Consider the following 20,361-nt stretch of genomic DNA (forward strand, 5'->3'; position numbering starts at 1 on the left):
ATGTCTTGCTTGACTTTGACTACATAAGGAAAAAGCATATGTGGCATGTGAGGCAATCATTACCCCTCAGCCTCTGATAGGTAGAAGTAACTAATTAAACTGACAGATAAGAACAAGGTAAGGCGGTTACATGAATTTTAAAACGGATGGGTTGCACCACAGATTCTACTACTACTACTAATAATAATAATAATAATATAGATTTCTCTCAATGATAATAAACATACCTTGTGCGGATAGGCCAAGTGCCAGGTGACATTAAACAGAGTTCCAGACAGCAAAGAAGTACGTATAGAACCTGAAATATTAATAGAGCAGAAAATATGCGATTCAATATGAAGTTTATAATAATGACAGGCCAAAGAAATGCAACCACAATAATAATAATAATAATAACAATAATAATCAAGTACAGTGAGAGAAACTCAAAATAAAACAACTTAAAGAGCGGTTAAAGGCTTCTGATATGAATAGATCTTTGTATAATTGTTATTCAGTTACTTGGTACTTAGTTAGTGTTACTATAAACTTAATTAGAATAGTTTTTCTAGTCTCTTTTCGAATATTGAAATATATAGTGGCGAGTTTTGCATGTTTCGAACTCAATATCGCACAGGAAATTGAGTCTCCTCCAAAGCCAATGAAAAAATATTTATGGACATATTTTAAATGGAAAACTTAGTATTTAGTTTTGAAGGTTTGCTCAAAATAAGAATAACTGAATTATGGAAATTATCAAAACATCTTCAAAAATCTTTTTAGAGATAGAACTTCTTAGAGATTCATGTGAATATCTATATCAAATCCTTGTAGATCTGTATTCCAATCTGATTTTAATCATTTTTTGGGTACGATACAGGAAATATCACCCTTATCAAATAATGTATGATATTCTTTTCTATTTTTCAAAAGACGTTGAAGCTACAGCTTTAAGAATTTGGAATTTAAGATTTCTCATTCGACTGTAATATGATATTTTTAAGAAAGTTTATAGAGTTAACATCCAAAATATCTGTGGCCCAGAGATGGAGTATTAAAAACTTCACCCAACTAAGATAAATCCAAAAATCAAACCCATACTTTTTAAGAAACATAGGTACTAGGATCAAACGACCAAAATTATAAAAATTTGGATACTTCGATCTTGAGCCAAGTTCGAACTGCCAATTTTCAATAAATTTTCATTAAATTTTATTTCGTTTTTTAAATGTTTTTGTATTTCAAGATTTTTGTATATTCTCAATACTTAAACCTTTTTTAAAGATTTGCATAAACAAAAATTTATACTAAGATATTGCAGCTTACGTAAATGTTATAGTAATTCGAACAACAAAATGTCAATTCTCGGTTACTTCTCCTTCTATATATAATAAGGGGATATAAAAATCCCAAAATTATGTAAAGATAACGAACTATGTATATGTCAGAAATGTCTCTATCTCTCTGTCAAAGTTAAATATATAAATGGTTGACATTTTAAATTCCCATAAAAGATATTTCTTAGACCAAAGGATCGTTGTGGCAAAGAAATTCAAGTAGCCAGTCTTAAATGACTTTAGTGTTAGAAAAACCTCTGCAACTCTAGTAAGAAAATTCATGGGAAAATACATCATGAAATTAATGTTTAAATCCTGTGGAAATTATATGAGTTAAACAAGTTAAAATGGCTTTACTTAAAGATCCTAATCTCTCCCCAATAGTTTGAATAATATTTGATACCTAAACTTGATCTTGAAAACCTCTAATTAGATACAGAGACAATCGATAGAGTTAGTCAAGATCTGTATCTATAATTATTTCTCTCTCTGTAGATGGCATAATTAAATGTTTTGGCTGCTTGCACTCAAGTTGAACTGGTTTTCTAGTTCTCCGCCGAGTGCAAATACTCACTAAGAGTATGTGTTCAGTCAACTGCATTCATTCATGGCGCTGTGCACCTGCGCACTAAATTCCAAACAATTTCCAATTCCAGCCCAGCAAATTGTGCATGACAATCGAAGGAAGTTGGAAAACTTCTTGCCAACGATCTCCAACAACTATGCGCCATCATCAACATCAGCAGCAGCAGCAGCAGCAGCATTGAGGTGCATATTACAAGAGGTTTGCTTATTGTCATATATGTATATGTAGGTAGATGCCATGTATACAGATTGCATAAGATCGAATGCGGTAACCTTGACTGACCAGCTGTGAAAAAAAAAAACAACAACAACAACAACAAAAACAAGAAACTACAAGTGGAGTCTGAGATGAAGTCGATGAAGCTCGCTTCGCTCACACATCGTTGGCAGCCAATACAAGACGAAACGAGTTGCTAATTGAAGCCATTAAATGTTTATGGCAATGCCCAGGCTCATGCTTAGTTTTTAGTCTCTTGGGCTGAACGCCTCTTATTGGTAAAGGAGAGGCTAAAAAAGCGAAAGGAGGCAAAGTGTCACTTTCCCGACAAATAAGGAAGCAAAAAATTATGATTACTCTATGGCACGAGTTTCATCCTCAATAGATTTGCCAACATTTGCAGTGACCACCTGAGCCAACTCAATCTCTCTCTCTCTCTATATATATTGTATATGGTTAATTCAATGATTCGTGGCTTGTAAAGTCCAATATGGTCAAAAGACGATGACGACGACGACGTCGATGACAGATGGTTGCATGGGGCATGACAACGTTTGCGTTTTGCGACTTGTTGTTGAAGCTGATTATAGTCTATAGGCGCACAGCTGCATCTGTTATTCTTTTGTAGGTCAGTAAATAATAAAACAATCCTCAATAGATAAAAAGAGAATTTTCAGCACCAAAACTTACAAAACTAAGTGAGAGGTTAAAAGTTCAATATGACCAACTGACGGAAAAAGTTTTACCAATCCTCATTAGAAGATATCAATGGATTTCAATCTATGTCGTTTTTGACATCCAAAAACGTTTTAACTTTGTTTTTGGTGACTTTAAAGTAAGTTATTGAAATGAAGAAACTGCTCTCTTTAGAAGATTTGACATAAAATAACTCCATGAGTACAATTCTTTGAGATTACTTCATTCCTTAAACTAGTTGTGAATTACAACTATATTCAGCAAAAAAAAAGATTAAAAGGTCAAGCATACTTTAAGGCATCTACTGCCTTATAAACTAAGCTTCGGGCTTTATTTTGGAGAATTTCTTATCTATGAAGATAAGAATGGTCGATTCTTAAGCAAAGTCTGAAAATCTGTAGGATAGGAATTGCTTTGGTTTTATTTTTTGGTGATGATGATCTTATAATCTTAGGATTCCTATCTGCAGAAATATAAGATATAAGACATATCAATTTCAGAAACATATGTATGTATGTTTTGAGATTTTTTTGAAACCGCATAGGGTGTGGTCTCTTGTCTCATACGTTTAACATTTGTATGCAAATTAATTCGATTTCCATTTGTCAGATCAATGCATTTTCTCCATCTCTATCCCCTCTCTCCCCCACCTCTCTAAGAGCTCTCTACGTTCCAATGCACCTGAACAAAAAGTGGAACACACACACACACACACACACAGAAACACACAAGAAAAACTAAATCAAGGCAAAATTTGATTTAAAAAAAAAAAAAATACCAAAAAAGCCGTTGAACCTGCTGTTGTTTGTCTGTCTGCTTAAATGGGTTAAGTTTGAAAGAAGAAATATAAATCAATTGTTCGCCATTAATAAATCGAAAGATCGCTTGCCAAATTATGCCAAAAAATGGGCGTCACTCTTCGTCCGGACCCCAAAATCCACATGCCCCTTTCATCTTCTTCGATTAACAGCAGAAAAAAAATTCCCTTTACCAAGTTAGCAGGTGGTTTTTATACCCTACAAACTTGGGGTATAAGTTGTAGGTAGACATGCATTGCCTGTGGACTTGGACTCCTTTTATATAGGGTATCCACTTGTCTGCATATCGCCAACGATTTTTGGGGATTTCTTTCTTTTTACGTTTCTCATGTAGCCGCCAATGAATCTGGCTTGGTCAGGTTCAAAAATTTTGTACGCTTAAACAAAAACAAGAAAGAAAAAAAATATTGTATTTTGTTTTCTTTCATATTTCTCATGAGCTGCGAATCGCGCGAAAGTTGTTCACCTTTGGTTATGTTTTTTTTGTTTTTTGTTTTTTTTTTTTGGAGGCTGAGGCTACGCGATGCATGAACATTGCCGCTGGCTGCGCTTGAACTCACCTCACCAACGTCGTCTGATCTGGTCATTTCGAAAGTCTGTCCCCTCCAACGTATAGACGGTTCCACTCCGCACCCGTGGAGTGCCCGTAACCGGCTCCCCATCCCCGTACCCGTCCCCATTCCATTGATGATAATGATGACGTGCTGCTAATACACCACAAAATATATTTGTTTTCGCACGAAATGGGCTCTTTTTTTTTTTGGATTTCTTTTGCGTTCGAAAATTGATTAAAAATTTTACCTAATTTAAGCATTATTTAATTAGATGGAGTGGAAAAAATGACTTTTATTATGGCCATTGATTGATTTCAACTTAAAGTTTTTGTTTTTTTTTTTTTGTTGTTCAGATTAAAGAGAAATGGTTATACGGTGAATTAATCAATGGACAGGTGTGAAAAAAGGTTATATAAAGAAAAAAAAGATGGCGATTGGTGTGAATAAAAAGTGAAAATATTTAATAAAGTTTTTTTTTTACAATTTGGGGGCTGTTTTGGTTGAGTTTTTAATTTAAAGAACAAAAATCCATTTACAAGTTTTATGATTTTCAAGTCAACTTAAAATTTATTAGAATGAATTTAAAATTCATAATAGATTTGATTACTTTTTACTAGCGCATATAGGGCTATAAAAGGGGAAGATTTTGCCCCCTAAAGTATGCAATATGCAGACAAAGAATTCGCCTTTACAAAGAATACTGCAGATTAACTATAATCTTCGAATCAAACATTGTAAATGGAGTAAAGTTGTTTACCTTTGGTTTAAGTAGGAATTTGAAAAGTTATAAATAAATCGTTAGAATTTTGCATACTTTAAGGAGCCAAGTTACCCTATTTTGCAGTCCAAGATCCGACAATGTGTATGTATTTAATATATATTTTATATATATTTTTTAATAGATTTTTTAAGCAATAGATGATAATTAAAAAGAAATCTTAAATGAAAATATAAAATTTGTCTCTAACATTATGATTGATTATGAAAGTCTATGTAATTTTAAATATTTTAAACCCATTTCTCAAAACATTTTATCAATTAGACCTCAAAAGTTCAGAACATTTCGTAAATTATTGCTTTAAAAATGTATCAAAACTAATTTTAATTACTAAAATCGGCTTAAATTATTAAACCAAATTTAAAAATTAAAGCCCATTTTGTTGTATAACTTTAGAAATTAAGTGTTCGACCTAAACTGGACAATTTCTATAATTTTAAAATTAAAACACTACAATAAAAGATAGTTTTTAATGAAATTTTAAAGAATTTCAAACTTAACTCTTTTCGAAAAGTACAACCAAATTTAAGAACTAAATAGAATGAAAATAAAATAGAAAATTAAAAATACATCCAAATGTATGTACGTCTTAAATTTAATAGAGTTGGTATTTAATTTTAAATAAAATGTTAAAAAAAAGAACACAAGGAAAACCAAAAAATATGAAATAAGACATATTCGACTGCATATAATCAAAAATATTTGCTAATCTTGTTAGATTTATTTGCCTAGTATTAAGAGAGTTTCTTGGCCTTAACTTGTATTGGCCTTATATGTATGTACATAAAAACTGGCTATAATCGTCTTAATATGAAGAACAACTTTGGCTCACCGAAATGTTGTGTGGGTTTTGAACAAAATATGAAAAAAATTCCATTGAACATTCCTTTTTGCAAAATTCATTAACAAATATTTAATGTATTTATTGTTTATTCATTCATGAAGGGGCTTAATGGATACTTCATGGCAATGCGAGTAAACAGAAATTGAATTCAAATAACAAATTTAATAATTTTGTCAAGTTTTGAGTTTCTTCTTCCCTCTCTCTCTCTCTCCCACCTCCCCCTTCTATCACACTCTTACTCTTTGTTTATCCACTCATATACTTATATATATAAATTGGCCATGCACGTTCAATTCACACATATCAGCCTATTCCTGCTTATAGTTATATTTATAATTTACATATATATTTTTTTTTTTTTTTTATATTTACCCACAAAACGTGCATTTTCCAACAGCTTGAGAAAAATGAAAGAAAAAAAAAAAACTTAAACTTTTGCTTTTGCATTTGTTTTTGCTTGCATAATGTTTGCTTTTGCTTTTGGCTTTGGCTTTAACTTACTTCTGCTTTGTTGTTATTGTTATGGCACGGCATGGCTTAGATGAGGGGAATGCATAATGGGGTGGGGGAGCTCTATTGCTCGGTGTTTGGTGGGTGGGGGAGGGAGGGCGCCCGGTATGTGGCATCTCTTACTCAATGTAGCTGCAAAGTGTTACCAATTAATTTGCATAAAAAAAAAAGAAGCGGCTTACCGCCATTCACTTGCCTCACTCGCTCCACATATGAAAACGCAACGAAACAATTGAAAATGGGGTCACAAATTATGATATATTTATGCACTTTCGAAAAAACCAAAAAAAAAAAAACTGAATATCATATTGTGTTTACTATGATTTTGACATTTTCGATAATACTTATATAGCATATTAATTATATCGAAAGCCTTGAGATCATCTCAAACCTCAAGTAATTGCCAACTTGCACACACGTGCGAAGCATCAAAATGCCAAATCAATTTCATAGCTATATAAGTTACATACATTTGGATGGAATCAATAAGACAGGAGCGCATTCCGGGGATGGGGCCCAACGTCTATGATTTATAAGAATGGCCTAAGATTAAAACTTATCCTATTTGCCAGCATTGCCTGGACCCAATTCAGGACCTTCAAAAACAAGTGAAGCCTTCAAAAATTAGATACTTTATTAGGACTCTTCTTTCTCTCTTTCTCTTTAACTCTCATTCTCTCACTGTGCCTAAAGCAGATAATAATGAGAACCGCATTCCTTTCCATGTATTCAACATTTTCTTTTTAGTTCCAACGAATGAACTCTATAATTATTCTTTACATACTTTAGGGGGGTAAAATATCACAAATTTACATGCCTAAATCTATCTGGGATCTCATATGTAGCAAAAACTTTAAATAAAACACAAAATTTAAGGCCTATTCCTGTTTTAGAATCGTTTTCAAATGAAAAGTTGGACTTGCCAAAATACTTTGACCAAAGCTGACGATTTGAAACAATTTTAATGCAAACTGAACTATCGAAAAAGTTCTTCGGAATGAAAAGCGGAAATGGACCTGATGGATTAAGGAACAGGAAGTTAGGAACAACATAAAACTATTTTTGGAAATGGTCTTGAAAAATGGAAAAGTATTCTAAAGAATACTTTAAATAACAAATAACGTTTGTTTGGAAAGTATTTAATTTTGAAAATAAGACCTTTAATTTAGTTAATTGATTTAGTTGCAATATAATTCTCTTACTTAAGTCCAGCACTGCCTACATTGAAATATATATTACTTTATGTATAGACTGTAAAAACCAGTTGGGCCACATTTTTGTTTGCCATTTTTTGTGTGTTTTTTTTTAAATTATATACGCAGAGTGCGTATACGCAATGTGGGCTGGTTGGATCTGGCTGGCTCTGGCTGGCTGTGGCTGTGGCTCTGGCTCTGACTCTGTGGTCTTTGCCTGTGGCACGTTTTACTCCATTTCGGGACATGACAACTTTTGCCTTCGTTTGCCGCTTGTCTTTGGCTTGGACAAAACCGCGAATTGGCCAAGCAGGTTGAGGCTGACTGACTGCCTTGATAATCATGATTATGATGATGATGATGATGATGATCGGCAGATCATGATGATGATGTTGATGCATGCGGCGGTAAAGCAAAAGTGGAATGCAACTTGCTGCAAGTGAAAAACTTTCACTTGAACATTACGGCACACCAAAAAAACCAAATGATTTGTTGCCATTTCTGCTGCTGCTGCGGCTGCTGCTGTTCCTCGATTACAGCATGGCCAGCAATTGCTATAGCCAACATATCTTTCAAAAAAGTGACAGCTGAATGTCTATCTAGCCGCAACTGGTTTACTGGAACAGTCTCCACATTCGCCGAGTGGGTTAACAACTGACAACTGTGTTGACCTCTACCTCTACCTCTGCCTCAGTTGCCTCAGTGGCCTTTTGTTTCCTTATCTTGTTTGCATTTGATGCCACTTCTTTGGGTCTTCTTTTTTTCGTTGTTGTTTTACTAACTCAATTTGTTCATTGGTTGTTGTTATTTTACTGATCTTAAGGGTTACACGATTTGCTTTTGGTTTTGCCTTTTTTATGACCACAGCGAACTAAGTCACTTGGTAATAATTGTCTTGGAATGGAGGTCAAGTTGTGGTGGTCTGTTCACATCTTGTGTCACACTCTGCGGTTGAGTTACCTCAAGATGCTGCACACAGAGACAGTTGACAAAGACATTTTCTATAATTATGCCAAGAGCCATAAAAAGAAGAAACCAAACACACACAAATGTCAAACTAAATGAGATAACGCAATCCTCAATTCAGTAATTGACAACATCAAATGAGGTAAATGATTTCAGGTGAAGTTTAACTTTAATCAACATTAGAGGCAAAACAACATCAACTCATTAAAACCAATATCAAAGCTGCATCCTCTGTATCAAATGTACTTAAATTTCTTGATAAGCTCGTCCACATCGATATCGTCCAGGACACAGATGACGGTTGCATTATCAATACGTTGCAAAGTGGCCATTTGCACAGAGCTTGAAGTCGTTTTGGTAGGACCCATTACCTCGAGAAGCACTTTAATGGCCAAATCCATGGCCTCTGTCACTTTAATCTGCTTCCCATTGGCTAACTCCTCCTTCAGCATATCCATGGCCATGTTAAAATTTGTGCCAATACATGTGGCTTTCCAACCGGTAAAGTTACCACTTGGATCCGATTGATAGAGCTGATGGCCATACGTAGAATCCCAGCCCACGTATAGGAATGAAACGCCAAAAGGACGCTTTCCACCATACTGAGTATAGGCATGTTTAATATCACTCAGCTGGGTGACAATTTGTTCGCATGGTATAATCTCGTTATAGATTAATTGATAACGTAATGACATCAGACGCAATTCGTTTATCAGGACAGTGGCGTCGGATTGAGTGCCCGTCACCGCACAGATCAAATTTTCATTGATCTTATACATTCTCTCCGAAGGCATTGCGGCCGTGTCCTGCAAGCTATTTGTATGACGGCATTCGGTGGCCAAAACAATTCCATCCGTGGCTACAATGCCCAAGCAAGTGGGCGCATTATAAATGGATTCCATGGCATATTCCACCTGATAGAGACGTCCATCGGGCGAGAAGATTGTCGTGCATGGATCAACACGATGATTCATTATAATATGCCATGTGTGGAATTCACGAATTTCAGAATCCGTTTTTGTTTTTCTTCTGCTGTTACTTTTACTTTAGAAATATAAGAATTAATTTTTTGATAGAAATTGTTAGAAACTAATAGAAATTTATGATTATTTTGTTAGGGAAGAGTGCTCTATATAAATTCACTTCATAATAGATGTTTAGTCTTTTGACTTATAAAGCAAAGACGATTAGACCGAATCGTAGCATGTGAGGAAAGTGAATCAGAAGTCAGAAAGGAATCGTGGATTGAGCTTGGATATGTTTTTAGCCAAATTCATCTACATAAGCCTTCTAAATCTTAATTTCAAATCCAATTTGTTCAATTTCCAAACAGTTATTTTGCTTCTTTCAAGTATTCAAATTATAATGAAAAGTTCTCGACTTCGGACCAATATATTGACTCAATGAAAACGTCCTTAGACCTTTTTATTATTTATCCACTAACTTTAAATATTTCATGAACGAATATCCTCATCTTACATCCATAGCCAGTACAATATAGTCCTGAATCTGTTTTTTTTTTTTTTAACATCAGACTGCTATATAGTTTATTGTTTGAAAATTTTCCCAATGGATTATGATTTTGCTTTCGGTTTATTTGGATGGAAAGAAGTTCGTATTTATACATCGGGGTTATAGTAAACTCAAAATAAACCCCCTTCTAATTAATCTACATAAAATAGAACCGATTTAAAATAAAATTCGAAAGTGACTCTTTGACTCATTTATTTACAAATTGTTTAGATAGAATTTGTCAATGTTTTTTATGTAACTGCAAACACGAACAAATCCGACCGACTAAAGGTCGTTTCACACACATGACCATAAGTATAACATAAGTGTTTTTGCCTTAGCTTAAACTCTGTAGTATTTAGACTTCCATTTGGATTTAAGATTTTGTGCAACATTTGCAAGCAATTTCTGAAAAGATTTATCTGGCAGAGCTTGGCAGGCAAATCACATTTATCTAGTCTCGATCGAAATACATTTGTTTTAGACCATCATATTTCAATTTGAATGCCCATTCAATTTCAATCCCATATATATAAATACATATATAGATATGTTTATATGTATATAAATAAAACCAAATGTCGCCATTGAAAGCGAAAGAAAATTGAAAAAAAAAAAACGACAACAACCAAGAAGGAGAAGAAATAAAATCGCCATAGAATATCAAATGAGAGAGCGCCTCATACAATTGACATTTAAAAGAAAGAAATACAGATATGCATTGTCGGATTTGGATCCGACTGGGATTGAATGCATATGTATATAGTATGTATGCATGCCATAAATTCCATAATACACATACCAAGTGCCAGCTATAGAGCAAAAGCCAACGTCACGAGCAATTAACTAAAGCGAAACTGAAACTCCTTGACCACAGCAACACTAACAACACTAACAACAGCAACAACAACAACAGAAATAGCAATCTTGGAGAGCTGCCAATGCTGGCAACCGACAACCAATCCGACAGCCAACCACTTGGTCAGGTTAATTTGCCAGCCCAAGTATGCAAGACAGTGGCCCGGCCATAGGGTTGTTGCCAAAGTAAAATTAATTTTATGGCTTGTAACTTATTGCAAACTGCCGCTTCGCTTAGTTTCTGCCCCTCTGCACACTGGGACAAAAGTGTGCATTGAAAACGCTTAAACAAAAATGGTAGAACTCTTTCAGCATTTAATTCCTAGAAGAGGCTATGAAACAATTAGGCTTAGAAGTAAGCGGATCTTGTAAATTCAATCGTAGATAATCTGATATTTCAATAGTTTTTCCTCCAAATTTTTGACTACGTTATTTAATCATTCTTATCAAAGAGAACATATTTAATTAATGGTTTATTAATATGGAACAAGTAGGCCTTTGTGTTTAGTCTTTCCCGATATTCCTGAGTCTTAGTTAACACTTATTGGGTGAGGGTTGTAAGGGTCTAAGAGGGATAGTATTAAAATAACTTGAATACAAATAAAGAATCCATCTGAACTTTTGAAGTGTATGAAAAGTGACTAGACGATCTTAGGAATCAAAAGCTGTAGGACAGATCATAAAGATACCTACTATTTTTAGATGGCAAAAAGGTTTTAAACAAAATGACATATGTATACATCTTACAATTAGATAAGAAATCTTTGATTGGATTTGATAGATAAAGGCTTGCTAACAAGGGAAACATACGCCGATCCATTATATTTTGTCAGTCAAATATCTTTAGAGAATTGCTTCCTTCTCACGCATCCTTGAACGCATTCAACTTTTAACATCAGTTAATATCAGTTACTTATTTTTGTTACTATAAATGGGTAGGTCACTGTTCCAGATTGTTGCTAATCACCCTAAGTACTACCCAAGGAATCATCCTGGTCTCTTTACTACACCCTTCACAAAAAAAAATAATGTAGGATCTATTTCACGCAAACCTTAAAAGGAAGATGAATAAACTTTATAAACTTTATTTCAAATTGAAAACCCAAAATGTTAATCTTATTGTTAGATGTTAAGATCTTGTTGTACAAATTTAGAAAAATTAAGATAGATTGGAATTTTTGGCGTCGTTTTTAGCCAAATTAATGTCCCTAAATTCCCTAACCTAAAGTGTCCCCAAAATGTTATCTATGGGTTTATAGTTTTTTGAATTTTTCTGAAGGTATTCTGAAAATGTAAGGTATAAACTCTTATTATAAAATACATTTCAATCTTCGTTACAGTGTGCAATGCTAACTAACCTAAGAGCGAAAGCCAAAGCTGAAACTGAAGTTTATTTGTCAACCTTACGTGAGTCAGTGTACGAGTGACTATTTGTGTGTGTTTGAGTGTGTGTGCATTGCGGAAGTCTTTTAGTTGAGCCAACATACAAGCCATATTTGGCTCTACCCACTACCACGCTATCTGCAACCCATCCGGGGCCCCACAGCTCTTCGGTCTTGACTCTTCGGTTCCCCTGTCCGTCCCCACCAAATCGACGTAGATTCCCTGCATAAATGCAATTAGAATGCATGCTAGCCGACATTCTTCTCTATCGAGAAACAGCAAATTGCCTCAAGGTTCGTTGATTCGAGGAAAATTATGTAAAATTCAAAAGGCGGCTGTTGCATAAATGTCTGCCATATAGTTACCATATCTATCTATACATATTTTGATATTAGCCCCCCTAAGGAAAATAAGTATGAAAGCGAAGAGTCTGCCTGTTTGCCACTCATGACTAAGCCAGGAGAATATGCAAATTATGCTAATTTAGTTAAGGTCTTTTGTTAAAGTTTTTAGATATTGAAACACTTTTACTTAAGTAAACGGATAAGCCAAGAAATGTTATGAGTTTTCACTTAATTGTATTATGGAGTTTGCTCAAAGATTAATCAAATATTAAGCTAGAATTTAAAATAATTACTTGAGTATTCAAAGTACATTGGCTTAGTTTGACTGAGTATTTGTTAAGGAATTGTAAACTCACTGTCCCTTGAAGCCAGTCAAAAGCTTTCTCTTACCAAAAAGAAGCAAAAGAAAAAACTGCAGTTGAACTTTCATAAATTTTCCCACATATGAGCCACCAATTTTTTTTTGGGTCCTTATAAGTACTTATTTAGGTTCCCACCAGAAAAGGGGCGACCAAAGAAAAGACGCAAATTGTTTTACATTTTTTTGGTTTTTTTTTTTTTTTTTGTTTTTGTCTGCATTGTATTATGGCAGATCAATAAGCAGCAAAAGGTAATGCTTAACCAGGTCAATTTGGTTGGAGCTTTTGTTTTTCTCAGGTCTGAAACTCACCTTTGGGCATGCCACATGGCGGCTTGGTACGGGAATTATCCAAGAAATCCAAATCGTATTTACGTGCAGGTGGATATGTGAGAGCCACGTGTGCCTCAGTGCCCCAAATCAGGCCCAGAGAGCTCCAACATACAACAACGACCAAGGCAAAAGTAGCTATGGAATGGAGTTGGAATCGCTTTGGCTGGCGATTGGGAGACGTTGGTGGGGCGTTGGCCAATTGTTGTTGTTGCTTTTTATTTATAGACATTTTGGTTTTTTGTTCATATAATTTATTTCTTTAACAAATCTATTGTTATATGGTTTTTTGCATTAGCAAAAGATTTCGTTATGGTGACTTTGATGTTTTCAATTTGCGATTTCTTTTTAACACATCTGCAAAGAGAGAAGAGAAAGAATGTTAAAAATATATATAAAATATTGTAGTTACATAAATGGTGGCGAGGGGAGGAGGTAGATTCAGTTATAGGTATGTCTCCCTGTCTGTCTATATCTCAGATTTTGCAAGATCTCGCAAAAAGACAATGACTAGGAAAATTCCCAGAGGGAAAAATTTCAAAAAAAAATTCATTACGTTTTATTTTTTGTTTGTCGCTAGTGACAAAAACTTTTACTTGGCTTTTTCGGGTGGGCTAAGACGCGTGTGAAACCCAGTTCAATGATCGGGGTGAAATCGAAGGTTTTTACCGCGTTCAAGAAACTAATCATAGCGAATGACAGCTGCCAAAGTCAAAATACTTAAAACACTTTAAGCCGCATTTTCATAAACAATTGAAAACAAAAACAAAAATTCAAAATAAACATAAAAATGTGGACTGTGGCTAATGAAACGCCATAAATAAGCCGGACCTAAACGGTAGGTGCTAACTCAAAAAACATATCCAGGGGCTTAGCTTAGATTTTCCTGTGTGGTGGGGGCCGGGGACAGCTTACCTTTTTTATATAAATACTTGATTACTGTTTATCTATGGACTTTAAACGTGATTTTAGCAAAGTTTCTCTAAGTCTTCAAGTGAATTCATCATTCTTATATGTATGTATGAACGTGTGCATTACAACGAATGATTTTCCTTAACGATTTTGTAATATTTTTTGTTATTGAACATTGAAAACATACTTAAAACCACATAACTCAAAAGAAAACATTTCAAATCAATCAATCTACAACACGAACTGTTTACAAAATATCTTACTAAAGTGAATCAACCTTTTAAAGTTTCAAATTAGTTCAACTTCACTCAAATGATTCATCAAATGTCACATCTGTATGTATACCAACTTCACTTTCAGGTCAAAACAAAATCTTGATACGCATATATAGAATCTCCCCAGGTATTACTCAACTATCGATCTACATTGACATGGTAAGCTCTAGATAGAAATTTCATAAATATAGCCCTTAAGGGATTGTCTCTTCTATGTATTGATATCTTAGGAGAAGGACTTGAACTCAGTCTGTACTCTTAACTCATTCCATTATAATGAAATATTGAAATTTGGGTTAATAGATTCCCTTATTATCGGATTTCCGTAGGTTTCTGTTTGAGACTTCTTTGGTATGGCCAATTTGAAACTTGTATTCACTGGAAGTAAAGAGAAACTTCCTTCTTAGGATAATTTGAAGCAGTCTATGGTTATGAATTCCAATCTTTTGACTTTTTTCAGATTTGAAAATTGTTAATGAAAACTGAATTTAAGTCATAGAGGAATCCGTTTAGGTAACCCCTAAGAAAAATTAACTCCAATCAGTTAATAAATTATAATTTATTAATATCAATCAATAATTATTGATTTTTATTCGAAGTTGTCGTGTCATTTTACTGACAAAATTCCATCATCAAAAGTACTAAGTCGGAAATCTTCACGATAATATTTATGGAATTAAAGATTTCAAGTGTCATTCGTTCTACTTATTCTGCAGAATTCATTCTACTCTTTAAAATTAAGTATATATTCCAGTAATTGTAAGTATATAGTTAAATATAAAACCAATTCTTTAACCTCAATTTAGTTTAATGCGACTTTAATTCGCAACAAATTGTCTTTTGAAGTCCGCCCCTGAACGGCTACCTGATTTAGCTCCAACTCTATAGTTATGGCTGGAGCAGAGCCAATTGTTTTGATTTGGGGTGTAAAATAGTAAAAAAGTAAAAAAAAATTGTGCTACAATTTTGACAGGCAAATTGCATGTGGCATGCCTCGGGAGATAAATGATCGCCAATTGGTGTTAGTCGGCCGTGGCAACAAACAAGCAAACAAACAAAACGTCCAAAACTGATTGGCAACAAAAATAGAAAACAAAAAATAACAAATTTTCTGCAATTCAACAGAATGGGAGCACGAGTTCGAGACCATTTAGATGTTCCAGTTTTTTTGAGTTGGTCTTAACTATAATTAAGAATTAAGCCGGTCCAAGTCATTGTCCAATGCCAAACATATAAGTATAAACGATTTATTTGTTTTTGTTGTTGTTGTTGTTGTTTTCTTTCGTAGTTTTATAAGCCATTTCCGAGCAGCTGTTTTGGGTGACCGCCTCGTTTGGTTTTGATTACTCGGACAGACGCAGACAGTGGAAATTGTCTCTGGTCTGGCATTGAGAGACACTTGGCTTGACATTGGAGCTAAAGTCTTCAGCACAGATTGGGGCAACAACAACTACAATAACAACAAATAACAAATAACATTGCCACAACAACAAGAAACACTGTGTAAAGCAAAAAAAAAAAAAAAAAAAAAAAACTTAATTAGCTAAACAAAGCGTTAAAAAGTAATTACAAAAAAATATATAGAGCAAAGCTGCGTTGTTTTTTTTTCTCCTCTTGTTGCTGTTTTTAACTGGGCTAGAATAAATTGGCAATGCCCTATTGGCTTTAAAGTCTCACAATCAGTATGCCCAGTTTGGCTGAGGAAATTGGAATCTCAAAACTTGGCCCGCATCGAATTTTTGTTTGCCGTTTTGTCAAAAGTTTTTTTTTTTTTTTTGCTTATGTAATTTAATATATGTAAACAATGTACAAAAGCCCACATTTTCCCTCTTGGGCAATTTACTCGCACAGCTGGAAGAAAAAGCAGTCAAAATAACTAACCTCAAGTTGGCTCAAAGTTAATTTGAATCACCCAAAAAGTGTTGGCTCATAGTGGGTGGAGTTGGAGAATGTCAGGAAACGAATTGAACTTGAGATTTCACTTAAGTTGATTCATTTCGAATGGAAATTTGTATCTAAAATATTTTATTATTTTCTATAGATTATTAGATTTACTTTGTTGTGTAAAACAAAGCTAAAATTTAAAATTCTTGAATTAATGATGAGTGAAGGGATTTTGTTCTTTACAGAACTAATGCTATTATTTATTGTGTTTAACAAAGTTGACTTCAGTTTTTTGGCTGAAAGCGACGAAACAGTCCTCTTTTGGCTATTTCGTTTGGGGCAGGGCTCTTTAACCTTTTAACCTTTTAACCTTTTAACCTTAAATATTTCTAAGGCCATTGACAATTTCTATTTCATTTATTCTTAGAACAAGTGCAAGGAACTTACCTTCGAAAGACATTTATTAAATTTTTTGTTGTTTTTGGAGCTGTTTAATATACTGAATGCTATTGAAATAGTTTATTTTTGGTACTACTATATATAAATATTTATGGTAGTTTTAAAAACTAAATTCATGTTAAGTGACAATACTTTTCAGACCTTTCTTAAGTTATATATACACTTTTAAGTGAAAAGCTCTCTTTAAAAATTGAAAAAAACTTTAAAGATTTTCCTATGAAATTCTGTTGGATATTTGAAATGTATGAAAATTCCATAAAATTGCTTCAACATACATTAAAAAAGAAGAAAGTTGCCCTTGGACTTGTTTGTTGATAGTGATCAAGAATATATATACAGTATAGGGTCAGAAAGGCTTCCTTCTGGCTCTTACTTAAATTTTGGCGTTTTTAAAGGTTTAAAATGAATTGTTTATACACCCAGCATAATTTATACGATATCTTTTTAGAAGTCCCAAAAAAGTATTAAAATATTTAGAAACCTTTTGGTCTTAACTCTCATCGGAATCTATTCTATTTTATTCAATTTCGAATGGACTTGTTTTGATTAACATTTCTTTCCTAATTAACTGTCCCTAAATGCATAAAATCTTCTAGGCTATTAAGTTAGACAAGTCTATGACTTATGAACCTAACTCAAGGGGCTTTGCAAGGTATCCCTTCTTAAGAAATACAATACAACATAAGAATAGAACGTTACGATATTAAAAATAATCGTTAGGATATAATGGATACAACGGGATTGTTTTTGAATAAGTCAAAACGTGTGGCGCTTGATATATATCGAAGGGCATTTAATGCAATATAATGCGGCATCGTCCTTGGCTTGGCCCAAACACTAGAATCATAGCGATAAGTAATGTTTATACGGAAGCTTTTTACTTCTTTAAAAAGTCAAATGATAATGATTCATGCTTAATCAGATTAAAACTCGACAGAAACTCATAATTTGAAAGAAAAGTGCACTTAGTCAAGATGGTGAGCTATTCTGATGGAAAGCGGTGTATCTTCAATTTTAGATGTCTAACCTATATACTTAAGTATTTGATGAATAAAACTTTCAGCAACTTTATTTTGAAAGAAATTGTTTGGTCATTAAGCTCTGGCAATTGCCTTAAATGAAACTCGTACAAATATTACATAATTCTCTTATTTTTTTCCTGATTTTACTTCTTACCAATCGATCTCATTGAAAATCAATTGCAGCTCTTTAAGTCAACAATTTTCTTCCTTTTAATTTACTTTAAGTCGCGTTGGCGCGGCTATTTTCTAATTTGGCTTAGTTCGGGTCCCAAAATAAAATAGAGCAGACTTTGTTTGTAGTTGTTGTTGTTGTTGTTTTATTAGGAGCGGCCACCAAAAGCGATACACTTGCCGCCCAAAATGAAAATAAAAATAAAAAGCAACACCAGAGATATCATCGACGTATCGTAAAACCATTAATAGTTGACTATTTTGTTTTGGGCCCACTAACCGGTTTCCGGTACAGACAGCAACCTTTTCTTCTCTTTAGTTTGATTTTGAAAATTGTATCTCCCAGCCACAACATGAATGAGCTTTGCTTTTTTTTTTTTTTTCCTCTGTGTTTTTGTTTTTTTGAAAATATTTCGTAACCAGTTGGACTGCATTTTTTTAAGAGAGCTTGGTCTGGTGTCTGTGAATCGAACATGAGTAGCGTGGCCAAATGTTTATGTCCGCAGCTTGCCTTTGGCTTATAATCGATATATACATACATATGTGTGTATACATATATACAACCATGAGAGACCATAGACCCAAATCGAACAACCGACCGACAAGCGACAAGTGTTCTCGAAGAAGGAACGCACATCTAACTGAGATTGGACACGGTATTTCGATTTGGATTAGTGCTAGATGATCGTTGAGATTTTAATTGCGTGTGAATTGCATTTTAATTTGTTTTCCATCTTAATGATGTTCAGTTCTAATTAGTTTTTTCTCTCCCTCTCCCTCTCCGACAATCTCTCTTTGTCTTGATGAAAATGCAAAGCAACTTGTCTCAAAAAGGTAAAATTCAATTACCGTTGATACTTAATTACAACTGGGCTCCGTTAGTCTTAGAGTTAAAATTTGTTTTTTCTTGTGCAAGAGGACTGAACATTTTTTTTTTTTGGCCAACTCATTGTGTTAATAAAAAACACTCACAATCTGTCAAAACATTCACTTGAAACTATCAGACTATCTTACAACATTTACCAAAACCATAATTTATATTAATCATAACATATTTAGTGTCTTTTCTATTATAATTGATGTGAATACAAAAATTATTATATGGCTCCTTATCCTTATGAATGTGAAATGGTTAGATTCGCTCCTTAAAGTATACAATAAACTGTTTGAAGAATTCGTTTAGGCTCTTTATTGGGGTCGAAGTGGGATCTTCAAATGTGAAAATTTGACACTTTTAAGTAGTCAAAGAAACTCTTGAAGAATTCCTTTTCCAAATTCCATTTTCCTAAATTCATCAGTGATTGGGATCTAAAGGATTTATGTAAACTTTCTTTATTGAATACCTGTAAATAGGCCAAACCATATTTTGATAGAAACTTGTAGGTGAAATAAGGCCCTGAGAATTGCCCAATAAAGTATAAGAGTTTGAAATCAATTTATAGTCCATAAATAAACTCACATTATTCAGTATTCTAAAACCAAAATGGATTGATATCAATTGCTTAGACTCAGAATCTTCCTTCCTTAATTCTCTTACTTTATAAGCCTCTCACATAAAACTTAAATCAGTTTTTATCTTTATTGGAAATTGATAATGATGACGATAATGAATGATGTTTATATTATCTCACTTTGCATTACTTTGTATGCGCTGCACAAAACTTGCACCTGACTGGTCACATTTTCTATACATTTTCCATACTCGTTTTATGTCGCGCCCATATTTATTGTTTTTATTATCTAATAAACAAAAATAAACATTTTCGCTTACGAAAAAAAAAAAACAAACTTTCTAATCACGCCTTATTGATGATGAACTGTGCAAGTTTGGTGGCCACCATGACGTATACGTTATATTTGACCAGCGGCTATTAACGGTGCCCTGACTATGTGATTTTGAGAGTTGCTATAACAGGCAGCTGCGAAAGTCTTAAGTGTTATGTGAAGGTGCTGATTTTTTTTCCATGATTTTCTATTTGTAAGCCAAAAAAAAATTGCTCAACCCAATTGAATGTCACGCACAAAATCAACGATACAACAATGTTTGGTAGCTGATTGACAAACAAAAATATATATTCCAAGTGGGCTCATTATAATTACTCGATTTGCTCTGACATAAATGGCACAAGTTGCTGGAGGAGAAGAGAAGAGAAACAGTGGCGGATTTGGAGGTTTTTGGAGATCCCAATGTTTGTATGTGACATGAAGAGTGTAAGCAAATTGTTTGTTTTAAATTTTAGAAATTTCAAAGAGAGCTAAGAGACTTATTTCCCATTTTGCCTTAGATTTCCTTGTTGTTGCAGGTTTTAGAATGTTTATCAGTCTTTTCTTTCCCGAAATCTTCTCTTTAATCTCTTTATAAATCCGCACCTGAGA

At 33.8% G+C, this 20,361-nt stretch overlaps 2 protein-coding genes across 6 annotated transcripts in view; both read right to left on the reverse strand.

Moving 5' to 3' along the window:
* nahoda overlaps window positions 1–20,361 on the reverse strand; it is a 32,478-nt gene that overhangs the window by 6,635 nt on the left and 5,482 nt on the right. For all 5 annotated transcript variants that reach the window (XR_011032320.1, XR_011032319.1, XM_068290104.1 and 2 more), the window contains exons 2-3: window positions 13,245–13,619; window positions 228–298 (exon numbers count right to left, since the gene is read on the reverse strand). Coding sequence is in view for 3 of the 5 variants with exons in the window: in XM_068290104.1 (XP_068146205.1) it covers window positions 228–298; window positions 13,245–13,494 (321 nt within the window). In the remaining 2 variants the exon portion in view is untranslated. The remainder of the gene's footprint in view (window positions 1–227; window positions 299–13,244; window positions 13,620–20,361) is intronic.
* Window positions 8,628–9,583, reverse strand: LOC137577389 (proteasome subunit alpha type-4-like). Its single transcript, XM_068290842.1, has one exon. The coding sequence runs from the start codon at window positions 9,449–9,451 to the stop codon at window positions 8,714–8,716; it is 738 nt and encodes a 245-aa protein (XP_068146943.1). The 5' UTR covers window positions 9,452–9,583; the 3' UTR covers window positions 8,628–8,713.

This window comes from Drosophila tropicalis, unplaced genomic scaffold, assembly GCF_018151085.1.
Source record: "Drosophila tropicalis isolate 14030-0801.00 unplaced genomic scaffold, ASM1815108v1 contig_593, whole genome shotgun sequence".
Classification (NCBI taxonomy): domain Eukaryota; kingdom Metazoa; phylum Arthropoda; class Insecta; order Diptera; family Drosophilidae; genus Drosophila; species Drosophila tropicalis.